Raw genomic sequence first — 23,663 nt, forward strand, 5'->3', positions numbered from 1 at the left:
ATTTTGTTCAAATTAATTAAATTTTCAAACAAACAAAATTATAAAGTTGTATTGAATAAAATTTTGAGCTAAGTGTGTGGGAGCTATAAAGATGATTCAGACCCAGCTCTTGATATATGACAAGTAGATGCATCACTTGAATACAAGAGAGAAGTAAAAGTTACTCTCTCCTTCCTCACAGAACTATCTCTTCCTAGCTCATACCTCTTGGGAGATTCCCTCACTAACCCAAAAGATATCAGGCAGTAAGGTTGATGGAAGACACTGGTGTTCTGCCATCCTCCATCAAGATCACAATTCTTTTTTTTTTTTTTTGGCTGCAGCATATCTGAATAACATGAACATGTGTCAGACATTCCTGAGAGAATGTGAAGATTTTCCCCCAATTTCTCTCCCTTATTTTCTTTTTTGGGGGTGTGAATAACCAAATTTTCTTCATCTCCATGGTATGCATAGAATCATTCAGCATGCATGAGAATATGCAAATTGTTTATGGGATCAGCTACTGCTGCTACTGCTAAGTCACTTCAGTCGTGTCCGACTCTGTGTGACCCCATAGACGGCAGCCCACCAGGCTCCCCCGTCCCTGGGATTCTCCAGGCAAGAATACTGGAGTGGGTTGCCATTTCCTTCTCCAATGCATGAAAGTGAAAAGTGAAAGTGAACTCACTCAGTCGTGTCTGACTCTTGGCGACCTCCAGGCTCCTCCATCCATGGGATTTTCCAGGCAAGAGTACTGGAGTGGGGTGCCATTGCCTTCTCCAGAGTTGTACCTAATTCCTAGCACTAGCTATAGCCCCACGCCTTTTACTCCTATCCAGGAAAGCACATCCAAGGGTAACTCAGAGTGGCACTGTTAGCGGTATCACCTTTTCATCTACCATTTTTAAAGAAATTGTCTGTGAACTTTAGTCCTCTATTGTAGTAACAAGTGATAGCAAAACATTGGTTTGTTTGGATCCTCTAGCTGAGAACTGCTGAGTTAGAGCAAAGATGAAAACGAGGGAGAATCATCTGGGTCATGTGAATACTGCCATAACAGTGCTCTCTTCCCACTGTCCCTGGTAGACACTATATATGTTTTCAATCTCCAGGTATAAATGTTGGAACCCCTTTTCACCACTTCACTTGGTATCCATGGGTTTCTCTTATTCCTGGGAGAGTACCTACAGGGTATGGAGGAGGTTTCTCACCAAGTAGCCAGACAATGATGGTCATATAATGGTTAATGTAATATTGTTGTTGTTCAGTTGCTGAGTCATGTCCAACTCTTTGCGACCCCATGGACTGCAGCACACCAGGCTTCCCTGTCCTTCACTATCTCCTCGAGGTATTAATTTTTAATAACAAGTACTTTTTCTTCATTCTTTGTGTTGAAAAGTTTGAGATGGAGGTGCTAAAACCTTCCCCCGGCTTCCCTAGTTCTCCGTGTTTTCTTTTTATCCTCTAGGAATTTTTCTTTTTGTTTTTTACTACTCAATATAGTTTGCCCTCATTATTTAACATATGGTGGTTTGAAAAATATTTTTCTTAGAGCTTTTAGTCACAGTCATAATGTTTTCTTGATTTGTGCTTCAAACATTCAGAATTCCATTTTCATAAATAACATTAGAAAGATTTTTATCTGTTGCTTTTTGAACAAATATAGGGTGACCATTTCTAATAGTCTAATAAAAAAGTGAAGCTCTGAAAATGAAAACTTTGTAAAATTCCAGAATATCTGTTATTAGCCCATTTATTAAAGGATTCACTGTCAATTAATTCATAACCCTCCATTACCTACTTGCAAATAATGAACTTGGGGACTGAAAATAATTGAAATACCTACATAGGACTTTAGTTTGAGTATAAAGTAAATGTGAACTTTTAAGGATCATTACTTTTTATATTTTCTTTTTGATATACTTCACTGCCTAATAATGGAAGCCACAGCATCACTGTCAGCATAAGATAAAACAGGGCAATTATCTATTTCATGTTTCATGGTACATAATGGATAACAGTTTCCTTCAAGACCATAGTGAAAAAGGCTTTGGCCAACCACTAATTTTAATTTGAATCATTAATACCATATATTAATATTTAGAATCTGACATTTAAAATTCCAAATTTTGTCACAAAGTAGAGCTCTTTACCATTCTGCATAGAAAAATAAATAGGTAATAAATGTATTTCATTTTTCTTTTGTTCTTTTTAACATTATCAAGCTACTCTGAAAATATAAGTGAAGATGTATCCTCCTTGTATTCTCACAACCAAGAAAATTAGTTTATACATTTACATGAGTAATTTAACCAGAATAGCATTAGCCACAGTCCTCTCTTTCTTTCTATTATTTTCTTGGTTGTAAAGTCCTAGTTTGTCTTAATCTTTGTCAGAGAGTTGATTGATTTAACAAACCAGGTACTGTTGGTAGGAATATTGACTGTTATGCCCGAGATTGGCTAATTGCACTGTGTAAAGCCAATACAGTGCATGGCACAGTTGGATTCCCCCAATAATAGAGACAGGGAGAAACGGATTGGAAGAGGGCTGCCTTGTGTATATTTGACACTTTGTTTCGCTTGTACAACTGATTGGAGAGCAGGAAAGTAAGTTAATGAAACCTAGATTTTCTGGAGGTAGACCAGCACAGCCTTTAAAGATAAGCATCAGCTTATGGAGAGACTGAAGTGTAAATATGAGTTTCAGCACAAATATGTCAGAGGATTGTAGGTGCTTCAGTGTTCACCTTTATTTCTAGTGGTTGTAACAAAGATCAATCTAACTGACAAAAATTAATGGAGCATACTCTCTTACTTGTTGGCTTACTGAGAGGACCATTTAAAGTCCTCAAAGGGATGGACTTTACAATCTCATACATAGCATTGCAGGGCTCAGGAGCCATGCAGAGGGCAGTAATCCAGCACCAGGTTGAAACCATGTCAACTTGATGATATTATAATTGATTATTGTTAGCTTTCCCCAAGCCTCTGTGACTCTTCTCCCATAGTCATCTGCTGTCATTGTGAATTCTCCTGTTTCTTTCTCCTTCTGCCTCTTTCTCTTGTTCTCTATGTCTCACTCATTCACAGGCCCATGTGTGTGCTCAGTTGCTCAGTCATGTCCAACTCTTTGTGACCCATGGACTATAGCCTGCCAGGTCCTCTGCCATGGGATTCTCTGGGCAAGAATACTGGAGTGGGTTACCATGCCCTCCTCCAGGGGATCTTCCTGAACCAGGGATTGAACTCGCGTCTCTTATGTCTCCTGCATTGGCGGGCAAGTTCTTTACCACAAGCACCACCTGGGAAGCCCTCACATGCCCATACACACACACACACACACACACACACACACACACACGCACACATCATCTATTAAACATTACCTATGTAATAGACTTTATTTCTGTTCTCAATCTAATGGTTTATTTAACTAATGAATTTGCTTTTATTAAAGACTGTTAGTATATCAATATTAAAGCAGTATTATTTGAGCCAGAAGAGTGATAAGGTATACCTGTTTATTCCATTTTCTTCAGAAAACCAATTACATTACCTCCATATTCTTTGAGCCTATAATAATAATTATAAGGTTAAGAACAGAAATGTCTACAGCCAGATACACTTAAGACTAATTTGATGATCACTGAACACTATCAAGTTAATGGATATTAGCCATAACATGCAAATGTATAACTACTTCCTCACTGGTTGTGAAGGCTCCTTGTGACAAGTACTATAAAGTAGTTATATCCATTTAGAATTAGTGTGCTAAGTCACTTCAGTCATGTCCAACTCTGTGCAACCCTATGGACTGTAGCCTGCAAGGCTCCTCTGTCCATGGGATTCTCCAGGCAAGAGTACTGGAGTCGATTGCCATGCCCTTCTTCAAGGGATCTTCCAAACACAGGGATTGAACCTGTGTCTCTTACATCTCCTGCATTGGTAGGCAAAATTAGTAGGAATGGTTAATATTATTAATAAACCTCTCTTCTTTTTTTTTAAATCTGTTTCTTTATATTCCCTCTCCTTCCTAGGACAGAGAGCAGCTCAGAAAACCAATCCCAGAAACCAAAGCCTTATAATTGGCCTCAAGAGACTTGACATAAGTAGTTATGGCAATAACCCTTGGTGCCCTGATGTTCTTTGCTCATGTAGATTACTAAGGCCGTCAGAAGCATTAATTAATTTTGCCTCATAAGAGTTCAGAGAGGTGCTTAAATAATAATACAGACTCAATCCTTTATCTAGAATCTTTGGGGTACACTTATTTTACAATTTAGAATTTTTAAGATTTTATAAAGGCAATAGCATAAAGATATACTGTCCATTGTGCAGCCCCTGAATTGGGATGTGGGCCAGCACCACTTAATAAAACACATCAGTATTTCCACAGCTAAAAGTAGGGGAATTCACTAAATGAAATGCAGAGAGACTGTAAATATCATCATATCAGTTCTGGTTAGGTTTTCCCACCAAATGAGTTAGGAAAAAAAAAACCTCACATTTTCAGACATTTTTTGGATTCAGAATTGGAGCCAAAGCATCATGATGCTGTCCCCATTTTAGCCAAAGGGGTAATGAAACAGACTAAAATGAGGAAGTACATACATGTTCTCTGACGTCCTGTGACCTTTCCCTTGAGTTATAGGAAAATATGTGCCCCCCTTTGCAACATATACTTTTGGGCAAAACATATTTGGGGCTGTATTGTCATAGTGTCATTATAGAAAACTGATCAATTAATTAAATACATAGACTTTGCAAAACAAGGCTTGTGTCTATTTTGGTCAAATTGTTCAAGAAAAAAAAATCTATTTGACTTTACCATATTAATGACAATATTTTTAACACCTGCTGAAAGCTATTTTATCTGTACAGTCAGTTCTGCTGCAATGCTTGTTTTGAAAACATTGGTTTGTCCCCATGTTATTAGTACATTTGAGAACAATTTGAACGTAAGAGGAATTTCATATTTGCACATGTGCGATTCCATCTGTTAGAAATGCTAGGTGCATGCAGGAGACCACATACAGCAGATAGAGCCATGGGGGAATATACAAAACACGCACATGCTTACATCTGAAACATCTACCGGCTATCTTAGTTCACCGTGTGTGTTAGAAGCCTTGCCCACCCACATCTGGTGTTAGAACTTCCTGTCTGATTCAGAGAGCCCTCCTTCCACCACTTCACAATAACTCATAAGTTGCGATCCTTCTGACACCCACTTTCACAAGCACCCTTCAGATATTGTGCCCAAACACCATTTTTCCCATAAGACCCTTACCCATACATGATTCTGTCATAGCGCGGTGAATTTTCAAAATGCAGTCTTCACCTTATAACTGAATGGACTGTATGTGTTAATGAAATGAAAGGGGTAAAACACCCTGATGGATATCTTGAGCAGTCCTCGCACAGTGTTTCTGGGAAGATATATTCTAATTTCTGGTGCAAAGTTTCTCTAACACATGATCCAGAAGAAGGTTTATTTACAGAAAAAGAGGGGGGAAAAAGTCTATGCATGACAACTTTCTTCTCCCACTTAACTTTTGGTGACAGACAGCATTGTTTCTGAAGGCTTATACTTTTGTTAATAGCTCTGCCATGCCTAAAATGCCTTGGATACAGAGTTTGGAGGAATCCCACCCCTACCCCTACCCACCCCCAAGAGATTTTCTTTCCAAGTTATTTTAGGACCTTAAACCTGAAACTGGCTCCTATCCAAGAATATTATGTGAGTTAGACCTTTCTATCTGAAAACTTAGTTTACTCTCAGAAAGCTTTGTATGTCTGGATATCCACATTTGCATAATCGCTACTCCCCCTTCTCCCTTGCATTTCTCTTTTGGGCACAGAAATGTATGGTTGCCAGATACATTTGGAAGTGAGTGCATGTGACTCTTAACCCCTTGGAATTGGTGTTCTAGAGCTCCTGACATTGAACCCTAATGTATTTTTTATTAGTGTTTAATGTTGAGAAATCCCATTTCATGGAGCCCAAGGATTAAATTACTTCATTTGGGAGGGAATGAATGTATTCCCCACATCTTTTTCCTGAGGTGAAAAAAAGAATGAAGCTGAGATGATTTGTATTTCTTAAAGTCTTAAGGTCTGGATATATTCTACTCAATCCAATATCATGAAATACTTTAAAGATGGTATGAACAACTAGGGAAACCTCAGCATATGCAAAATGTAGGAACAACAGTACACAATAAAATAGATATATATATATAAGAACATATGTAAATATAGTCAAAATATATGTTTTCAATACATATAAGCATATATAATAAAAATGACTATATAAAGCAGTTCTACCTGAGGCAGAAATGACAGAATATGTTATACTAATAGCAGGATTGTACTTTTCAGTGAAGTAGAATTTTTTTTTATCATTTTTCATGATGAAAAATGAGTCAGAAAGATTTTGGGGAAATCCAGCACGCAGTAAATCCAGATGATAATGAGCGATCCTTTCTTTCAAGCAATTGTACTGAATAGAAACCTTGTTTCTTTGACCAACTGTATTGACAGAAACACCTACTCATTAGGCTAGCAGATCTCACACATGTGGCTTGGAAGTTGTTCTGAACACATGACCCAAAAGTGATTCCTTTCCTCCTTCTAACTGCGGACTCCCACCTTTGGCTTCTCTTCGTTGCATCTTTAAGTTCATGTATTCAGATGACAAATCTGTACAGTGCATCACTGCTGCCCTTTTCACATCCTGGAGGACATGATTTTAAGCTCCCTCTTCCAGGTATCATTGTCCTTCCCCATGGTTTTGGGAGAGATTCCACTGAGACTTCCAAGGAGGAAGCCTACTGCTCTGTGAGCTAAGTAGATATCCAGTGGCTACATCAGAATGAAAGAGCCAAGGGCACATTTGGGGTGGTTCTGTAGGTCCCACAGACCAGTGAAACACTCTTCTATCAATAAAAATTTTCAGGGATCTTACTCTGTACTCACTGTGCTCAGTGTTACCGTGGCATTCAAGAAAGGTAGAAGGTGATTTGCTCTAAGAAACGTGTGGCCTAATTGAGGACATAGGACAAAAACATAGAGTATTAAGAGATTGCTATAACATTGCAAACTCAGAGGCCAAATTTATGATAAAAATATTAAGTGCTAAAGTTAGAGAAGAGACTCATTTATTTTCTAGAATAGTATAATGGAAAGAGTTCTAGGCTAGGAATCAACAGACACAGGCAGGCAAATTCATACAAGTTGAATGACTGAACAAATCACTTCACCTCTAAGACTTGGGTTCCTTGGCTGTGAAATGAAGAGGGAATAAGGGAGGGCTGAACTAGATGATTCCAATGGTCAATTCCAGCTCATCTTGTTGTCTCTTTTGGGGGGCAGAGAGGGTGCGCATGGTGTATGGTTTGCAAAATCTTAGTTCCTCAACCAGGGATTGAACCCAGGTATTTAACAGTGAAAGGGCTGAGTCCTAATGAGTGGAACGCAAAGGAATTCTCCAATCTTAAAGTTTTATATTCCTGTTACATTCAATAAAGTCACTGATCTATTATGTCCAAGCACATGTTACATGAATTAAATGTAATTACTAGGTAAAAGGATTATTGTCTGTATTTGACAAATGAGGGGGTAAAGTTCCAAAGTGGTCGAAGAACTCAAACCCCTGAATTCGGTGCCCTTTCCACTATACTGTGCTGCACTTCATCACGCCATTCTGCCTTCCTGTGTACACAAAGGAGATATCATTTATGACAGGAACAGTGCATGCTAAGTCATTTCAGTCGTGTCCAACTCTTAGCGACCCTATGGACTGTGGCCTGCCAGGCTCCTCTGTCCGTGGGATTCTGCAGGCAAGAATGCTGGGGTGGGTTGCCATGCCTTCCTCCACGGGATCTTACCAACCCAGGGATGGAACTCACATCTCTTATGTATCCTGCACTCTTCACCACTGGTGCCCCCTGGGAAGCCCAGAAGAAGGGAGCTGACATAGACGCAAATAACTGCAGTGCAGGTGGTATGTCATAAGTGAAGAATTCAGACAATGTGGAGGAATTGTTGTCTCCACATCTTAAGAAAGTGAAGAGAACCTGTATTACAGAGAGCTGCAGGAGAGTGAATGGAGCTTTGGCCAGAGTCAGGTGATGTGGGTTCTAATCTTAGCCATGCCACTAACTTGCCAAGTGTCCCTGGACAAACAATTCTCTGGGCATCAGTTTTCTCATCTACAAAATTAGAGAATCCCCAGGTGTTTTGGATCCCAGCATTCAATCCTTCATTGAGCCCCAAGGATGGAAAGCAGGCTTCTTGTTAAGGTCATGAGTATGATTCCAGAGGTTTAAAAAAATTAAAGGGATGTTAAGTACTTTTGATTATTTTTTTTAGTGGATATGGGATTTGCACTGGGTCTAGAGTAATGGCGGTGATTTAGAAAATTCGTGAAGCATTTTAGTTCCTTTTAAATATACAAGAGTAGCTGACTTTCTAAAAGAATGCTTCATATAAAATGAATGATCACCACTCCCTATCCAATATACAGTTGGATACAATTCCCTATATACAATTTTGTTTTTCATATAGTTTATTTAAAGGGAGAGCCACCTGTAGTAGAAAACACTGCCGAAAATATGTCATGCTTTTAAGGCACTAGTATCGTTTTAAAGTATGAAAATGATGCCAGTGTCTTCACAGTTCAAGTCTGAGGTAGAAGGATTGAAGAAAGTGATTTTTTTCCCCCTCTGATCAACCACTGCAAAGTGAGTCTCAGCACAAACCAGCTGAACCCTTTGCTAGACATGGAAAGCCTCTGGCATTTTTCTGCTTTTCAAGTCTCAGTCATTTGGGAGGTGGGACAAAGCCATGCTGTCTACAAAGTTTATCGGCAACACGCTGGTGTTACAAGAAATCGCTTGACATCTATTATGTTTCTCCCGTGAAAGAGATGTGGCTATCAACTACAATAGTGATTTCTTTTCAAAGGGTTTAATTGGGGTATTTCACATGGGCCAAATTCTAACTTACTGTCTATATGTGTGCCTACCAGGAAAATGGCAGAAAAATACCAAAGAATAACAATAAAGTCTGAGGACCGCTGTCCCAGGATGCCTCCTCTGCAAACAGGCATAAAAAAATAGTTTCCTTGCTGTCTCAGCTGCAACTAATATCGCTGAGCTTCTAGAAAGGTGTGGCAAAGAGGGGAGAGGTATGGACTGTGTTTTGCATGGCCGTAGAAATATGTCTAACAACCTGAACAAACTCCTCCTAGCCTCCCTTTTATAAGAAGCACTGAGTTGGGGAGAAGGGGAGCTGGCCAAGATATTACTCTCCTGCAGTTGAGTTACACACTTGTGAGCTGTTTTTCTGAAGTTTGGTTTTGCTCCCATGCAGGCAGGCTAGCATCCTTTCCTGTGGTAAGCCAGAAGGTAGCCTTATACTTTTAAGTGTCGAGTGATTTTCCTTGCAACAAATTTATGCTTTTCACTGGTATTTTCCAAAGTGAGACTTTTGCAAGTGATGGAAATTGGCTCACTTCTGTTCTGTAACTCAGTGTCTCGTTGATAATTTATTTGTTCAGTAGCAGAAACTCTGACAAATTGTGTGAGGCGGCCTGGTTTACTTTAGAGCTGTTATAGCCCTGATAAATTTACATGTAAATGCGACTGTGAATGTCTTACATTTCAGAAGCTCACTGCACGTGTTTTTGTACATTAGTTAAGTGACATTTTTACAGAGAGACTGAACTTCCAACTCTCCCGCCCACCCCCGCCCCATCCCACGGGTTATGTTATTGGGAAATCCTCAGAAGTCTGATGTGCTGTGTTTTCCTGACTGCCCAGTGAGAGACTCAGTCTCCATTTTGTGTTTTTCTTCTCTCCTCTTTAGACATGCAGAGCAGCCCTCACAACCAGTTCACCTTCAGACCCCTCCCGCCGCCACCACCGCCTCCGCATGCCTGCACTTGTGCCAGGAAGCCCCCCCCAGCGGCTGACTCTCTTCAGAGGAGATCAATGACTACCCGCAGCCAGCCCAGCCCAGCCGCTCCAGCTCCCCCAACCAGTACCCAGGATTCGGTTCATCTGCATAACAGCTGGGTCTTGAATAGCAACATACCATTGGAGACCAGGTACTTGAGCTATGATTGATCCCCCTAAAAAACATTAGCACAGGATGATTCCCCTGAGGGCAGAAACACATCGTAGACAGCTGCAGAGATGCACAAACACATAGATATGCACCCAGATGCCTGGGCAAAAAGGCAGACCCCCTCCACAAGCCTGGAGACACACACAGGCACACCCATAGACACAGACCAAACAAAGCAGATGCCCCTGTGAAGACGAAACCATAGATGCATAAACACCCCATAGGCAGACACCCACAAAAGCATATGAAACCAAGCAATTACCTAAATTGTCATTGTATCCTCAAGGATTGTCCCTTGTTTTAAGATCCTGCAATATTACAGGGAAATCCAAGCAAAATTGGAGGAAAAGCAATAGTTTACCTTTTATTTAAGATCTTTTTGACTAAGTTGCCTTCAAACATTTTGAAAATGGATTTGCTCCATCAGAAGTCCATATGTGTAATTTTCAAAACTTGATTCTGCCATTAGAGTGGAGTTTGATCTTTTGATCAAAAATTTGCCTCTATGTTTCTGTTGCTTGTTATATTTAAGTTTCCAGATTCCTCCTCAAATCTTTGTCAGGTGATTAAAGTTCTACTCCTCCATAGTTCTAGATGCCTTGATCATAATCGATTTCAGCACTCGATGTGATTAACTGAGAAATTATTCATTATTTCTAGGTACTCTGTCTTAAGCCAAAAATTACAACTTTCTATTGTTGTAGGAAAATATTGCCTAATAAGGCATAGTATTCTACTGTCTGTTAAACTCAAGGACTTCCCTTTGTCTTATATGTCTTCTTTAGGTCTACCACCAAAGCTTTTTTAAACACACCTGCATGTAAACACTGGGTATGAGGTGTTACTTGATAAGCAATGTCTGGTGTCAACTCTGATCAACTTCTATCCCAATAATCTGAGAATTGGAATGGAAAGGAGAGGACTAATAAACTCACATTTTAAAATTATTGTTTCTCCTTAGCAGCATATTAACTTAAATGCCAGCCAGAGCATCAGAAATATGCCACCAACAACAACCTGAAAACACTATGGCCCACATCCAGGAAACTCTATATCATCCATCACTAACTAGATTAAATATCTTCAAAAAGTGATATTACTGATCTCTTCCAACAGATAATATAGCAATCAGCACCTGTGGGTACTAGTGAGAGGGTTTGTATAGCGTAGCATTTCTTTTTCATTTTTTTTAATTCAAAGGGAGGAAGTAAATTAAGTGAGAAAAGCAGAGAACAATGTTTATCTTCAAGTAGTTTTCACTAATGGTGGTGATTTACTCACTCTTTTCCTTTGCAGGGCTTAGTGATAGCTAAGAAAGCAGTGGGCCCATTTGGTTAACTAGCAGTCTTGATAAGCAAACACACTTCTTTCATCTAAGAAGCCAAATAACAGGAAATCTGGAAGGAGGGTGGGGAATGGGCTCAGGCAAATGGAGAGAGAAACCTATTCTTGTTTGAAATGTACATCTAGGCATGTTTGTACAAACTGCACCCACGGACCTTCTGTATCTATGCAAGGAATGTATTAATTGGTCTCAGTTTCATAAGACGCAGAGAAGAACATAAGTTTTCATGCAAGACTGAGCAGAGAGAGTACCTTTTTTGTGCATTTGAAAATATATTCAGCATCACAAAGATGAATTTTTAAAAATCTAGAAACCCTATCAGCTTGATCAGCTAGGATTTTCCAAATATATCCTTTATAATGTTCATTTCACATGCAGTCAATAGAAGGTAACTCTGCGAGTGCCCCGGTACTTAATTAAGAGCTGTATGACAGCTCTCTGAGCCTCAGCTTCCACATCTGTAAACATGAATATAAAAATGCCCATCTCAACAGATTGTTAGGAAAGATCAAGCCAGTGTAACAGAATGTGCATTGTGAAGCATTATAGAATTCAAAGGTAATATTGCCATCCCTATTATGTGTTTACCTGCCTCTCCCTAAATATCTCCAGAATAAGACATTAGCTCATTCCTCAGGCGTTCCATTTCATGTCAGACAACTACCAGAAGATTCTTAATGAATACAAATCTCCCACCTCTTAACTCTACCCATTCCTTCCAGACCTAGTTCTGAGATCTCACAAAATAAATAAAACCCCTCTCACATCTAACAGCCCTTCACTGATCCTGAATCTTCTCTACTTAGATCTAAATGTTTCCCCCATCCCTCCACCTGCTCCTCACATTAACTGATTTCAAATCCTCCATCCTGGCTCTTCCCTTAGAGCACACTTCGGTCTGTCCAGTCTTGAAGTGTCACAGCCAAGGCTGAATGCACGTGTGAATTATTAGGCTCTTTGATTGAAAGGAGCAGTGGTTATTCAAACTGCCTCAAACAATTGAGAATATCTTTTTAAGACTATTGCCAGGAAATATTGGTCAATACACAAGGAAGGGTAAGGCCTAGAGATTTCTGGCACTAATATGACTCAGCAAGTCTCTGCAGTGTTGCCACTCTTTGTCTTTTTCTTTGTCCAATAGCTTATTGTCAGCTCAGTATTTCTTTGGTCTACCACATAGTTTCTACTTTCTCATAGCAAAGTCAGGTTTTCATCGCACCACGTGACTCCAAGTGTACCTCCCAGCACCTTGCACTTTCTCCCTTCAGTGCCTGGTCCATTGCTACCTGCTAGCCCTAGGTTTAAAAACCTAAGAGAGGGACTTTCCTGGTGGTCCAGTGGCTAAGACTCCAGGCTCTCAATGCAAGGGGCCTGGGGTTCCATCCCTGGTCTGGGAGCTAGATTCCGATATGCTGCAACTGAAATCAAAGATCCCATGTGTCCCAACTAAGACCTGGCACAGCCAAATACATAAATACTTTTTTTTTTTAATTTTTATTTTTTTATAGTTTTTTTATTTTTTAATAGTTTTTTATTTTTTAATTTTAAAATCTTTAATTCTTACATGTGTTCCCAAACATGAACCCCCCTCCCACCTCTCTCCCCATAACATCTCTGTGGGTCATCCCCATGCACCAGCCCCAAGCATGCTGTATCCTGCGTCAGACATAGACTGGCGATTCGATTCTTACATGATAGAATACATGTTAGAATGCCATTCTCCCAAATCATCCCACCCTCTCCCTCTCCCTCTGAGTCCAAAAGTCCGTTATACACATCTGTGTCTTTTTTCCTGTCTTGCATACAGGGTCGTCATTGCCATCTTTCTAAATTCCATATATATGTGTTAGTATACTGTATTGGTGTTTTTCTTTCTGGCTTACTTCACTCTGTATAATTGGCTCCAGTTTCATCCATCTCATCAGAACTGATTCAAATGAATTCTTTTTAATGGCTGAGTAATACTCCATTGTGTATATGTACCACAGCTTTCTTATCCATTCATCTGCTGATGGACATACATAAATACTTTTAAAAATATATTTAGAAAAACCAAAAAGAGTGCATTTGATTAGCCCGATTCATCCCTTTTGTACCAGGCAGTGTTTATGTTTCTTGGCAAGCCCTGTCCGTTATTCTTTCAGTCAGCAGAGGCTAAGGGGAGAGGAAGATCATGTGATTAAAAAAGCAATAGCCTGGACACCTATGGATATCACTGAGCAGAGGCTGGGAGCAGATCTAATGTATGGTAGATGGAACGCTCAGTAGACAATCAACTTGATTGACTCATTCAGGAATTTGCGTTATAACCAATAATCAGTTGTCTCCCCTGTTCTAAGTAAATATTGGGTTCCATAACATCTTATGGAAAAACCCAATGAACATTTTGGCCAATGCAATATTTCTCTTAATGTTCTTTAAACCTATATCAGCATTTTGGGTGAACATATAACACTACTGATACACACCAAAAACACTATTTAACTCAACTCAAAACTTTTAAACGAGTTCTAAGGCTAAGCCACATTTCATTTATTTTATAATTATTACATAGTTGGTAGGTTTCTTAAATTGTGTGCTTGGAATGGAAAGGATGTAGGTGGAAAATAGGTTTAGAGCTTCGATTTAGCCTAATTGGATTTCATCTTGTTAACCTGTGGAGATGTAGCTGAATTCTAATTCTGCCATAGAAAGTATTTGCACTGTACTGCACTCACTACAGTGTCATTTGTAGGTTTTTTAGATATGCCTTGCTCTTTTTAAAAAAATTTTATTTTGTAAAAGGGCTTCCCAGGTGTCACTAGTTGTAAAGAATCAGACTGCCAGTGCCGGAGACATGGGTTGGTTCCATCCCTGGGTTGCGAAGATGCCCTGGAGGAGGGCATGGCAACCCACTCCAGTATTCTTGCCTAGAGAATCCCAGGGACAGAGAAGCGTGGTGGGCTACAGTCCATGGGGTCACATAGAGTCAGACACGACTGAAGCAACTTAGCACGCACCCATAGCCAATGAACAATGTTGTGATAGTTTCAGGTGAACAGTGAAGGGACCCAGCCATACATATACCTGTATCCATTCTCCCCCAAACTCCCCTCCCATCAAGGCTGCCACGTAACACTGAGCAGAGTTCCATGTGCTAGACAGTAGGTCTTTGTTGGCTATCCATTTCAAATATAGTACTGTGTACATGTCCATCCCAAACTCCCTTACTATACCTTTCCTCCATCCTCTGGCAACCATAAGTTTGTTCTCTAAGTCTGTGAGTCTCTTTCTGTTTTGTAAGTTCATTTGTTTCATTTCTTCTAAACTTTCACAAATAATTGTGATGTCATACAATATTTTGCCTTCTCTTTCTGACTTACTTCACTCACATGACTATGTAAATCATTAATAAAAATGTTATATAGGACAAGATCAAGGTTAGAGCTCAGTTGCATGCCACTGGAAATCTCCCTGCAGGTTGACATTTATCTATCAGGCAGCATTCTACCTTTCTCTATCTTGTTCACAGACATATCATTAAAGACCTTGTCAAATGCCTTGCTGATACCCAGATACAGAGTGCTTACATTTTTACTGATCTGCCAAGCCAGTAATCATAATCAAAAATAGAAATGAAATGAGGTTTGTCTAACATGACTTGTTCTTAAATAATTTATGCTGCCTTCTGATGGTTACTACTTTTTTGAAGTGCTTACAAATCCTTTTTAATAGCCTGTTTTAGGATTTTGTGCTCAATCAGCATGATGTCCCTTGTCTAACCTAAGGAGCCCATGTGCTTTGTGTCCCTTTTCAAAACCAAAGCTCATATTAGGGTCTCCAGTCTTCTGACACATGTCACCCACACCACAATCCCAAAATGTTAACAACTATGACTAGGCCATCTAACCACAGGACCTCTCACCACTATGGAATGAAATTTCAATTCATTTAGAACAGTTGAGTGCCTTCTTATGGGCACCTTGCCTATATTAGGCTTCAGTTTATGGCTATGATATTGATTACCCTTTTAGGTTGAGTAAAAGTGAAAGTCGCTTAGTCATGTCCAACTCTCTGCGACCCCATGAACTATACAGTCCATGGAATTCTCCAGGCCAGAATACTGGAATGGGTAGCCTTTCCCTTCTCCAGGGGATCTTACCAACCCAGGGGTTGAACCCAGGTCTCCCGCATTGTAGGTGGATTCTTTACCAGCTGAGTCACCAGGGAAACCCAAGAATACTGGAGTGCATAGCCTATCCCTTCTCCAGTGGATCTTCCCTACTCAGGAATCAAACTGGGATTTCCTGCATTGCAGGTGGATTCTTTACCAGCTGAGCTATGAGGGAAGCCCCCCTTTTAGGTTAGAATTATTCTTTTTCACAAAAAAAAGATACAATCACTCATTTGATACCATTCCATGAGTTGCATGTAGAGCCTATCCTTGCTCTTCTTGTTCTAAACGTATCTTTTTTAAAACTGTTCTGTTATCTTTAGCAGGTTTTTTCAACCTTTAGGGTCATTTCAGGTGTGATTCTTTATGGCATTTTTTACCCACACCTTCTTATATTCATTTATCCTTGATTTTTATCCCTTCTTTTCAGTACCTGTTCTTTAGAAATACTGGTTGGAGAGCACCCAGTAGAGGCACACTGATTTCAACAGCCAGCAGATCTCCCCAGCTCTTCATTCATCTCCTTTTTTTCACTGTCTCCGGGCATGGACACATACCTACTTCACTGTAGAAAACCACTTTCCTAAAGTCTAGGATTTTGCTTTATAGAGTACTTATGAACTTTCAGCTAAAATGTTTGCTTTCTCTAAAAGTTTCTGTCACCTTCAGTTCACCAATTTTTCTTTTCTAGTCAGTGAAAGAAGCAAGTCTCAATGATATGTCTAGCCGGTTGCTATGGAGCTGAAATCACTCATGTTTACTACATTCGCTCTTAGAATAATTTTGGAGTCATGCTGGAGCATCTATTTCCTCCATCTGGCCAAGTGGCTTATTGTAGACTCCCTAAACTAGTCACCGAAATGAATCTTGCTGAAAGATTTTACCATGATATTCAATATTAGGGAGAACTTGGATTTGATATTAACATAACCACTCCAACTCACACTGACAAATCAGAATTGTGTGGAGGAGTCAGGCCTAGCCAGAAGAATGGATACCAACTATCCTCATTGATTTTTAGCATATTCTGACAGATGGCTGTAGCTTGTTATGTGGCTAACTGCCCTTGCTGGCTTTAGGCCAGTGTGACAACTCAGGGGAGCCAAAGGGTTATTTTTACAAAAGAAGAGCCAGTGCCATTGGTGGAGGAAATGTTGACAAGGAATGGAAAGAGAAAAGAAATCTACATGACCTATGCTTGTTAGCAGACTTACAGAGCTAGTGTCTATCTTGGGGAAATAAGAATCATTTGGAAGAAACATTCATTAATGGTGATGGTCATGATTTAAATATCTATGGGATAGCACTCTTTAAATATTAACCCATAAATGTAAGGTTTCTAGTGGTAGTTAACTTTCTTTTTTTTATAGTACTATTAAAATCTACCTAACATTTAGAAGTAGTTTCCCCCCCACCCCCCCCCCCATTAGGACATTTGCTCTGGAAAAATAGATTCAGAGACCTTTTTTTCCCTTTAATAATGACTAGAGAAAAATAATAGCTCAGAATGTACATATTCAGTGCTTAGATCCAACAATATTGCGTGCTTTAATCCTTTAACAGCACTGGGGTTAGCAAAATCTATCTTCAGCCACAGATTTAAAGATTCTTTTTAAGACAGGAAAAGACTTCGTGGAACTAATCTATGACCTATAAATCCTGTTTATTACAGATGAACAGGAGTCAACCAAGCTTTTCCGCCTACACCAAATGATGGATGTGGAAGATGCTAAATTTACATGAAGGACAACTCTGTAGCCGTTAAAATATATTTTACATATTGAGAATAAAAATATATCTATAGCAGTCCATTGTGCTTGGGCAGTGAAGAGCAGTATTTTGGAGATTATTGTGATACAGTCTCTAGTCACTTTGGTGGTGGTATTACTTTTAAAAATGCTTTTGAATTGACTATTTAGGTTTCAATTCAAAGTTAAAACCACAGGCACACATGTGTTTCATTTTATAAAGGAAATTTCACCATAGGTGAGATGAAACCTGGTTTTAATATGGAGAAGATTTATTTAGTAATCCAAATGTGAACATAAACAGATGTTTTTTAGGGAATTTAGACATAATGAACTGATTGGAGAAATACATAACTATAGCAAACAAAAAATACATTTTAGAGGCATCTCTGTACTAACCTTTCTGCCCTCCTTCATCATTCATATATACTTCCCTATCCTGGGTTATATATTTAAAACAGAAATGTCTGGTTTTGATCCAGAAAGGAGCTAGTTCTTAACAACTCATTGATTACAGTTACTTATCCAGTTAATCATAATACATAGTAATTATTTTCATTACCTTGTCAAGCTAATAGATACTTGTCCCTTATATTTTACTAAAACTATGAAATATATTTGAGGTAGCAAAAAAATTATTTTCCTGTCAATTGTTCTCCTTATTTTCTACAGAGAGGTGCATATATGTGTGTGTGTGTGTGTGTGTGTGTGTGTATCAAAGACATTCTACTAAACATCTCCCTTTGGGAAAATCCAGCTGCTTCTTTACCAGTTCCACAAGACAAAAAGTTTGTAGCTGTAAAAGAAAAAGATAAGATCAGGTCAAGTCCTGAGGTCTTTGAAATATCTCAGCAAGAATGGTGAAAATGTAGTACTGAGGATTCCATTTAAAGAGGAAAGCTCAAAAAGAATTGCCCCCTTTGGCAAACAAATAAGCAAATAAACAATAACATCTGCTTTGCCATTCTGTTAATTTTTTGGTGTGATATCTGAGGGTATAAGAATGTGTACTATGTGAATATTTTAAATGAAAATCAGTTCATTGTAAACACTATAATGAATTAATTCTAACATAGATAAGTTTTAAGAAGTTTTGACAAATATTTATTGAGTGTCTACCATGTACCATCCACTATTCTAGTTGCTGGGGCTACACCAAATAAAAATTCAGACAAAATCTCTGTCTTTATGAAGCTGACATTCTAGTGAGGGAGAGAGCCTTTACCCTAAAATGTTAATTATATTGAAGCTACTAATAATGTAGAAATTGTGGCTTGGCTAGATATATATAGTATGGGGGGCGGGGGACAGGGGACCAAGATACCTTTTAAAAGTCTTCTTTTATTTGTCTTCACTTCCCTATAACAACTTTCATAGAATTTCCCCTTATCTGTGGTCTCATAACACCCTGTTCGTTTGTCTATGGAGGTCTTACTCCATTGTACATTTGCACTGGAGATACTTTATTTACTTGTCTTTATTCCCTGTTGCATCTCAAGTAAAGGACTGTGCCTTTTTTTTCACTTTGACTCCTTCGTTCTTGGTTTATATAGTTCAACAAAATTTTTGTATGGTATATGGACAGACTGATAGAGCAACTGAGCAAGAAACTCCAGATGGAGTAGGTTTCTGAAATCAGAAACAGTAGTTTGTAGAAGCCAACAGTGAGTTTTATTTTGGAAACATGTATGCAGAACATCCAGTTTGAGATGTCCAGTATCTAATAAGTAGTTGCAAATATGGATCTGTGTTCCAGAAAAGGAAGAAAAATGGAAAGTGTTTTTCTCCTACCACTTACCGAATGCTTATACTATATGCCAATTATGGTACCAAGCCATCATCACATTAATTCCAACTTAAGGTTTTTAAAACTGGGGTTTGTAGAAGTTGAACAATGTACCACAAGGTCACCAGTTAGTAATGAATGTAATGAATCCAGTTCATGATAGACATGGATAATTAAGAATTTCATCAGTCAATGTATTAAGAATAATTGAATATCCATGAATGATGGAGGAAATACTATAAAACCTATAGGAGTGTTTAGTATAAGATGATGACAGTAAACCAAACCCATGGAAACACACTTTAAGAGTCCACAAAGGAGAGAAAGCCAGCACTGGTGTTTGAGGAGTAATCATAAAATGGAACAGAACAGAGAGAAGAAAATTTCAAGGAGATAGTGATCATGATTTCCAAGTGCCTCAGAGGAATTAAATAGGATGTGGATGAGAAAACACCATTGATTCTGTCCATTACAGGCTTCTTGATTTTTAAGCAGCTAATTTCAGTACAGTGACAAGATGGAAGCAAGACTGCAATAGGTTTTAAGAACTTGGAAGAGGTAAGAAAAGAGAAATAGAAGGTAGAGTACTGTTTTGAAATGGAATAGTAGATTGAGAAGAAGCTGAATCTGGGCAAAGCATTCATATAAATTGGAAGGAGGAAAAAGAAAATGGGAGGAACCACATTTAATAAGTAGGTGCACAATAGTCTCCAAGATGGCGATGTGACTGACAGAGAGAAACCTACAGATCAAGTTAGAGATTAAGTTTCCTTAATGGTAAAGAATATGGAAACTTGCAGAGACGCTCACAGAATGCTGAAGAAAATTGCATGATCCTGCAATGGTACAGGCTTCCGGGGTTACCAAGTCTCATACAATGGGGAATGACACTGCCCTTGGGGAACAATTCCTCCTTTAGGTCTGAGAAGTTTGTCTTTGCTAATCTCATACTGGAAGGACGGATTATATCAGTACCACACTTATTTAAAGTTGACTCTTAAATATAAGTCGTATTTCCAAGGGCAAGCAGATATTATTGGCCATTCCAAGATTATAATTTAAACTTCTGGTCTCCATCTGGCACACACAAAACAGTAGGCAGCCCCTGTTGTTGATGAAGATATTCAAGAGTGACATGTGTGCATAGGGCTTTGCTGATAACATAAATGCTAACTTATGACTATTTCCTACTGAACTAGCAAAATATCAAGTACAATATAAAAGCACAGATATCATTGATTCATTCCTTTTGTGGCATTATATAAGCCTCCTAAGTAAACTGCTTTTCTTTACAAATAAAATCTTTGCAATCTTCTATTTCCCCACCATTCAACCTTTCAACTAAATACTTGGGTTGGTTTTGGTCTATCTTGAAAGTCAGATCTTTCAAACTTGTCAGTTACCATACTGAATAGTGTTATTAACTTAGATACTTTTATAACAGTATGGCTGGTTGCTTTTTATTAGATATGCTTGTAGCTAAATACTTTTCCTTATTTGTAATATTCAAAAGATTCAGATTTTAGATAACATATTGTATATATGTGCATGTGTGTGCACATGTAGGCATATGTATATATATAATTATGTTTGATTTTCTATTATCCAAAGTCCTTTCATTCATTATCTCATTTTAAACTCTAAACAACCCTAGGAGTTGTACAATAGAAATAATGTCCAGTTTAAAGATAATGAAACTGGGCCTTGGGAAATTTTACTAATATTTCCTTTTGGCAGTTTATTATAAGATTTGGAGTTAGAATGCAAGTCTCCATGCAACCAGTCCGATACTCTTTGCACTATAACAACTTATCTCTGGAATATAAAGAACCTCAAGTCATTTCTTTCTGTCTTTTGGTGAATATTTATAGTTCAGTTAAATTTCCCTGCCTGGAGACATAATCTCAGTTTTATTCTATTTATATTAAAATCTTGATGAGTCTAAAAACCCAGAAAACTGAGGGTTCTGGTTAATTGGATTTGGTAGTAGAACTTTTGAAAAATTACCAGTCTTATTCAAAATTATTCTTAAATGTGCATCTACTTTCCATTTTAATCCAAATGATCATAATTTAATCTCTTATAAATGAAAATCTTACAGTAAGTGAGGGTTATCATTGTGAACATAATTTTTTTTTTATTGTATAGTACTCTAGATGTAAAAGATATTGTAGACAGAGCCAAATGTCTTTGGATATACTTTGAAAATTTTGGATGGCCTCTTGTGACTAGTTGAAAAAGCACTGAATTTAGAGTTAGAAATCATGAGTACAAGTCCAGTTCTGCAACGAAATGGATGTATGACCTTGTTAATGTCTCTTTCTTCTCCCAACCTCATTTTACTCAGCAATCAGTTGAGAGAATAAAGTTAAATGATATTTGAAGCTGTTTCTGGCTTTATTAACTCTGTTGTTCTATGGTTTGCCTTCTTGTCATCTGCTCCTTTACTGAAAGAATGCTATTCTATTAAGATTTCCAATTAGTTAGATTCTAATTAATTGCATTGTAGATGAAGTCCCCCCAAAAGTCCAATAAATTAGTTGAGAAATCATGATTCCTTCCAGGATTTCCATTAGCCAAGAGGAAATGAGTAAAATACTATATATCCCTGTGTGTCAGAGGGTACCAGTAATGGCAGGCAAGTATAGTCAGGAAGGCATTCTTAGGCCAGTGCAAGACTAGTATATGTTTCTGTTTTGTCTGATATACAATAGGTGTTCAGTAAAAGTTGGTTGGATAAATGAATTTAAGAACAAATTCCTTCCTAGAGACAGATTCAACACTTAACACCTATGCAGAAGTTTATCTTGCCTTGGGTCATGTTGTAAAGCTGCAGTAGTTGCAATATTTTCTTTCATATTGTCATTTTCTAATTGTGAAATAAACATAACTTCATTTTGAGTTTCTTGTTCAAAGGTAAAAACACAAATCTGTTTTGGGTTTAAGTTCCAACCAGCACTTCTATATCGCATCCTGTAAATTCATGATGATTTTTTCTCTGAGTATTGACAACGATGCAGAGAAAATAGGCTCAAGTGTAATAATATATTTGCCAAATGGAGATGTATATTTAGAGGTCGAAGAAGTACATGAAATCATTATACTCTTGAAGTTAGTTTCACCTTGTTTATCTTTCTGTGTTGTCCCTGAATAATTAAAGTGAACCAATGAGTTTCTCGTTTGCATTCTTTAATCCACTCAGCAGGGAACCAAGGAGAGAGTATTTCTGTGGAAGGAAGACCTGATTTCCAAAAAGTCTCTTATGCTTAAATGGGAATATAATCACTGAGTTTAGAGCATGGCACAAAGCTGAGTTTGACTGTTTCTTAGGCGGTATAACCTGAGGGGAGTTAATGTTTCAGTGGCTGTGATTATTATATATTGTGCATGTTTTAATCAGTAGTTCAGGTTTTGGATTTATGCCTCATGACAGGTTCATGAGGGGTACAATTTGAAAAGCCATTTTAAAAATGGAAAGTGGAAAATGCTTTCTATTCTCCAGCTTTTATAAAGATTTTCGTGTTTGGTCAGCAGGGTAAATGTTGGAGGTAATTTTGAGTGAGTACTGTATGTTTTCTGGCCCTACAGTTCAGGATATTTGTTTGGATACTAGAACAATCCCAGGTGCAAACAGTCTCAAGGGAGAAACAGCTGTGAGCTTGGGGAGGAAGATAAGATCATGAGTTCTGGCAAGAAAATCTTTCTCTGCAATTCCTTAAAGAATGACAGATTCCCTCCCACAGGGACACTGAATACTTCAAAACTGCATGTTCCAATTGAAGAAATAGTTTTTGACCAACATTTCTCAACCTTGGCCCTGTTGATATTTCAGCCTGGATGATTCATTACTGTGGGGGCTGTCCTGTGCATTAGAGGCTGTATAGGAGCATCCCTGACCTCTACCCCCCACCAGATGCCAGGAGTGCCCTCTCCTCAGTTGTGACAACCAAAAATGTCCCCAGACATTGCCAAATGTCCACTTTGGGCCCGTTTGTCCCCAGCTGAGAAACACTCTTTTTGATTAACGGTGAGACAAAATCCATTGTTTCCTTATATGCTCCCTTTACCAACCCCTCTTCAGACTCTTGCAATTTCTTTTTTTCCCCTCCTACCTTCCCCTTTCCTATACCTTTCTTCTTAAGCTTTCATTGGAGGGTTTAATTTACATAATTCTCCAGTCGATAACATAATTGGAGTTGGAAACCACTGTTATAGATTGAATGTTTGTATCACCCCCAAATTCACATGTAAAACATAATGCCCAAGGGGTGAAGGTATTTATTAATGGGATTAGTGCTCTTAGAGAAATCAGAATGCTCCCTACCCCCTTCTGCCATGTGAGGACATAGTCAGAAGTTGGCAGTCTGCAACCCAGAAGAGAGCCTTCACGGAATCCTACCAAGCTGGTACCCTGATCGTGGATGTCCAGCTTCTACAACTGTGAGAAACATATTTCTGTTGTTTATAAGCTACCCAGTCTGTGGTATTTTGTTATAGTAGCCCAGATGGACTAAAA

At 38.5% G+C, this 23,663-nt stretch overlaps 1 protein-coding gene across 3 annotated transcripts in view; it reads left to right on the top strand.

Annotated features, from left to right (window-relative positions):
* The window catches only part of TENM1 (teneurin transmembrane protein 1), a 624,193-nt gene that overhangs the window by 217,436 nt on the left and 383,094 nt on the right, over window positions 1-23,663 (top strand). For all 3 annotated transcript variants that reach the window (XM_068962599.1, XM_068962601.1, XM_068962600.1), the window contains exon 4: window positions 9,855-10,095. In XM_068962599.1, the coding sequence (XP_068818700.1) occupies window positions 9,855-10,095 (241 nt within the window). The remainder of the gene's footprint in view (window positions 1-9,854; window positions 10,096-23,663) is intronic.

Source organism: Capricornis sumatraensis, chromosome X, assembly GCF_032405125.1.
Source record: "Capricornis sumatraensis isolate serow.1 chromosome X, serow.2, whole genome shotgun sequence".
In the NCBI taxonomy this organism is placed as follows: Eukaryota; Metazoa; Chordata; class Mammalia; order Artiodactyla; family Bovidae; genus Capricornis; species Capricornis sumatraensis.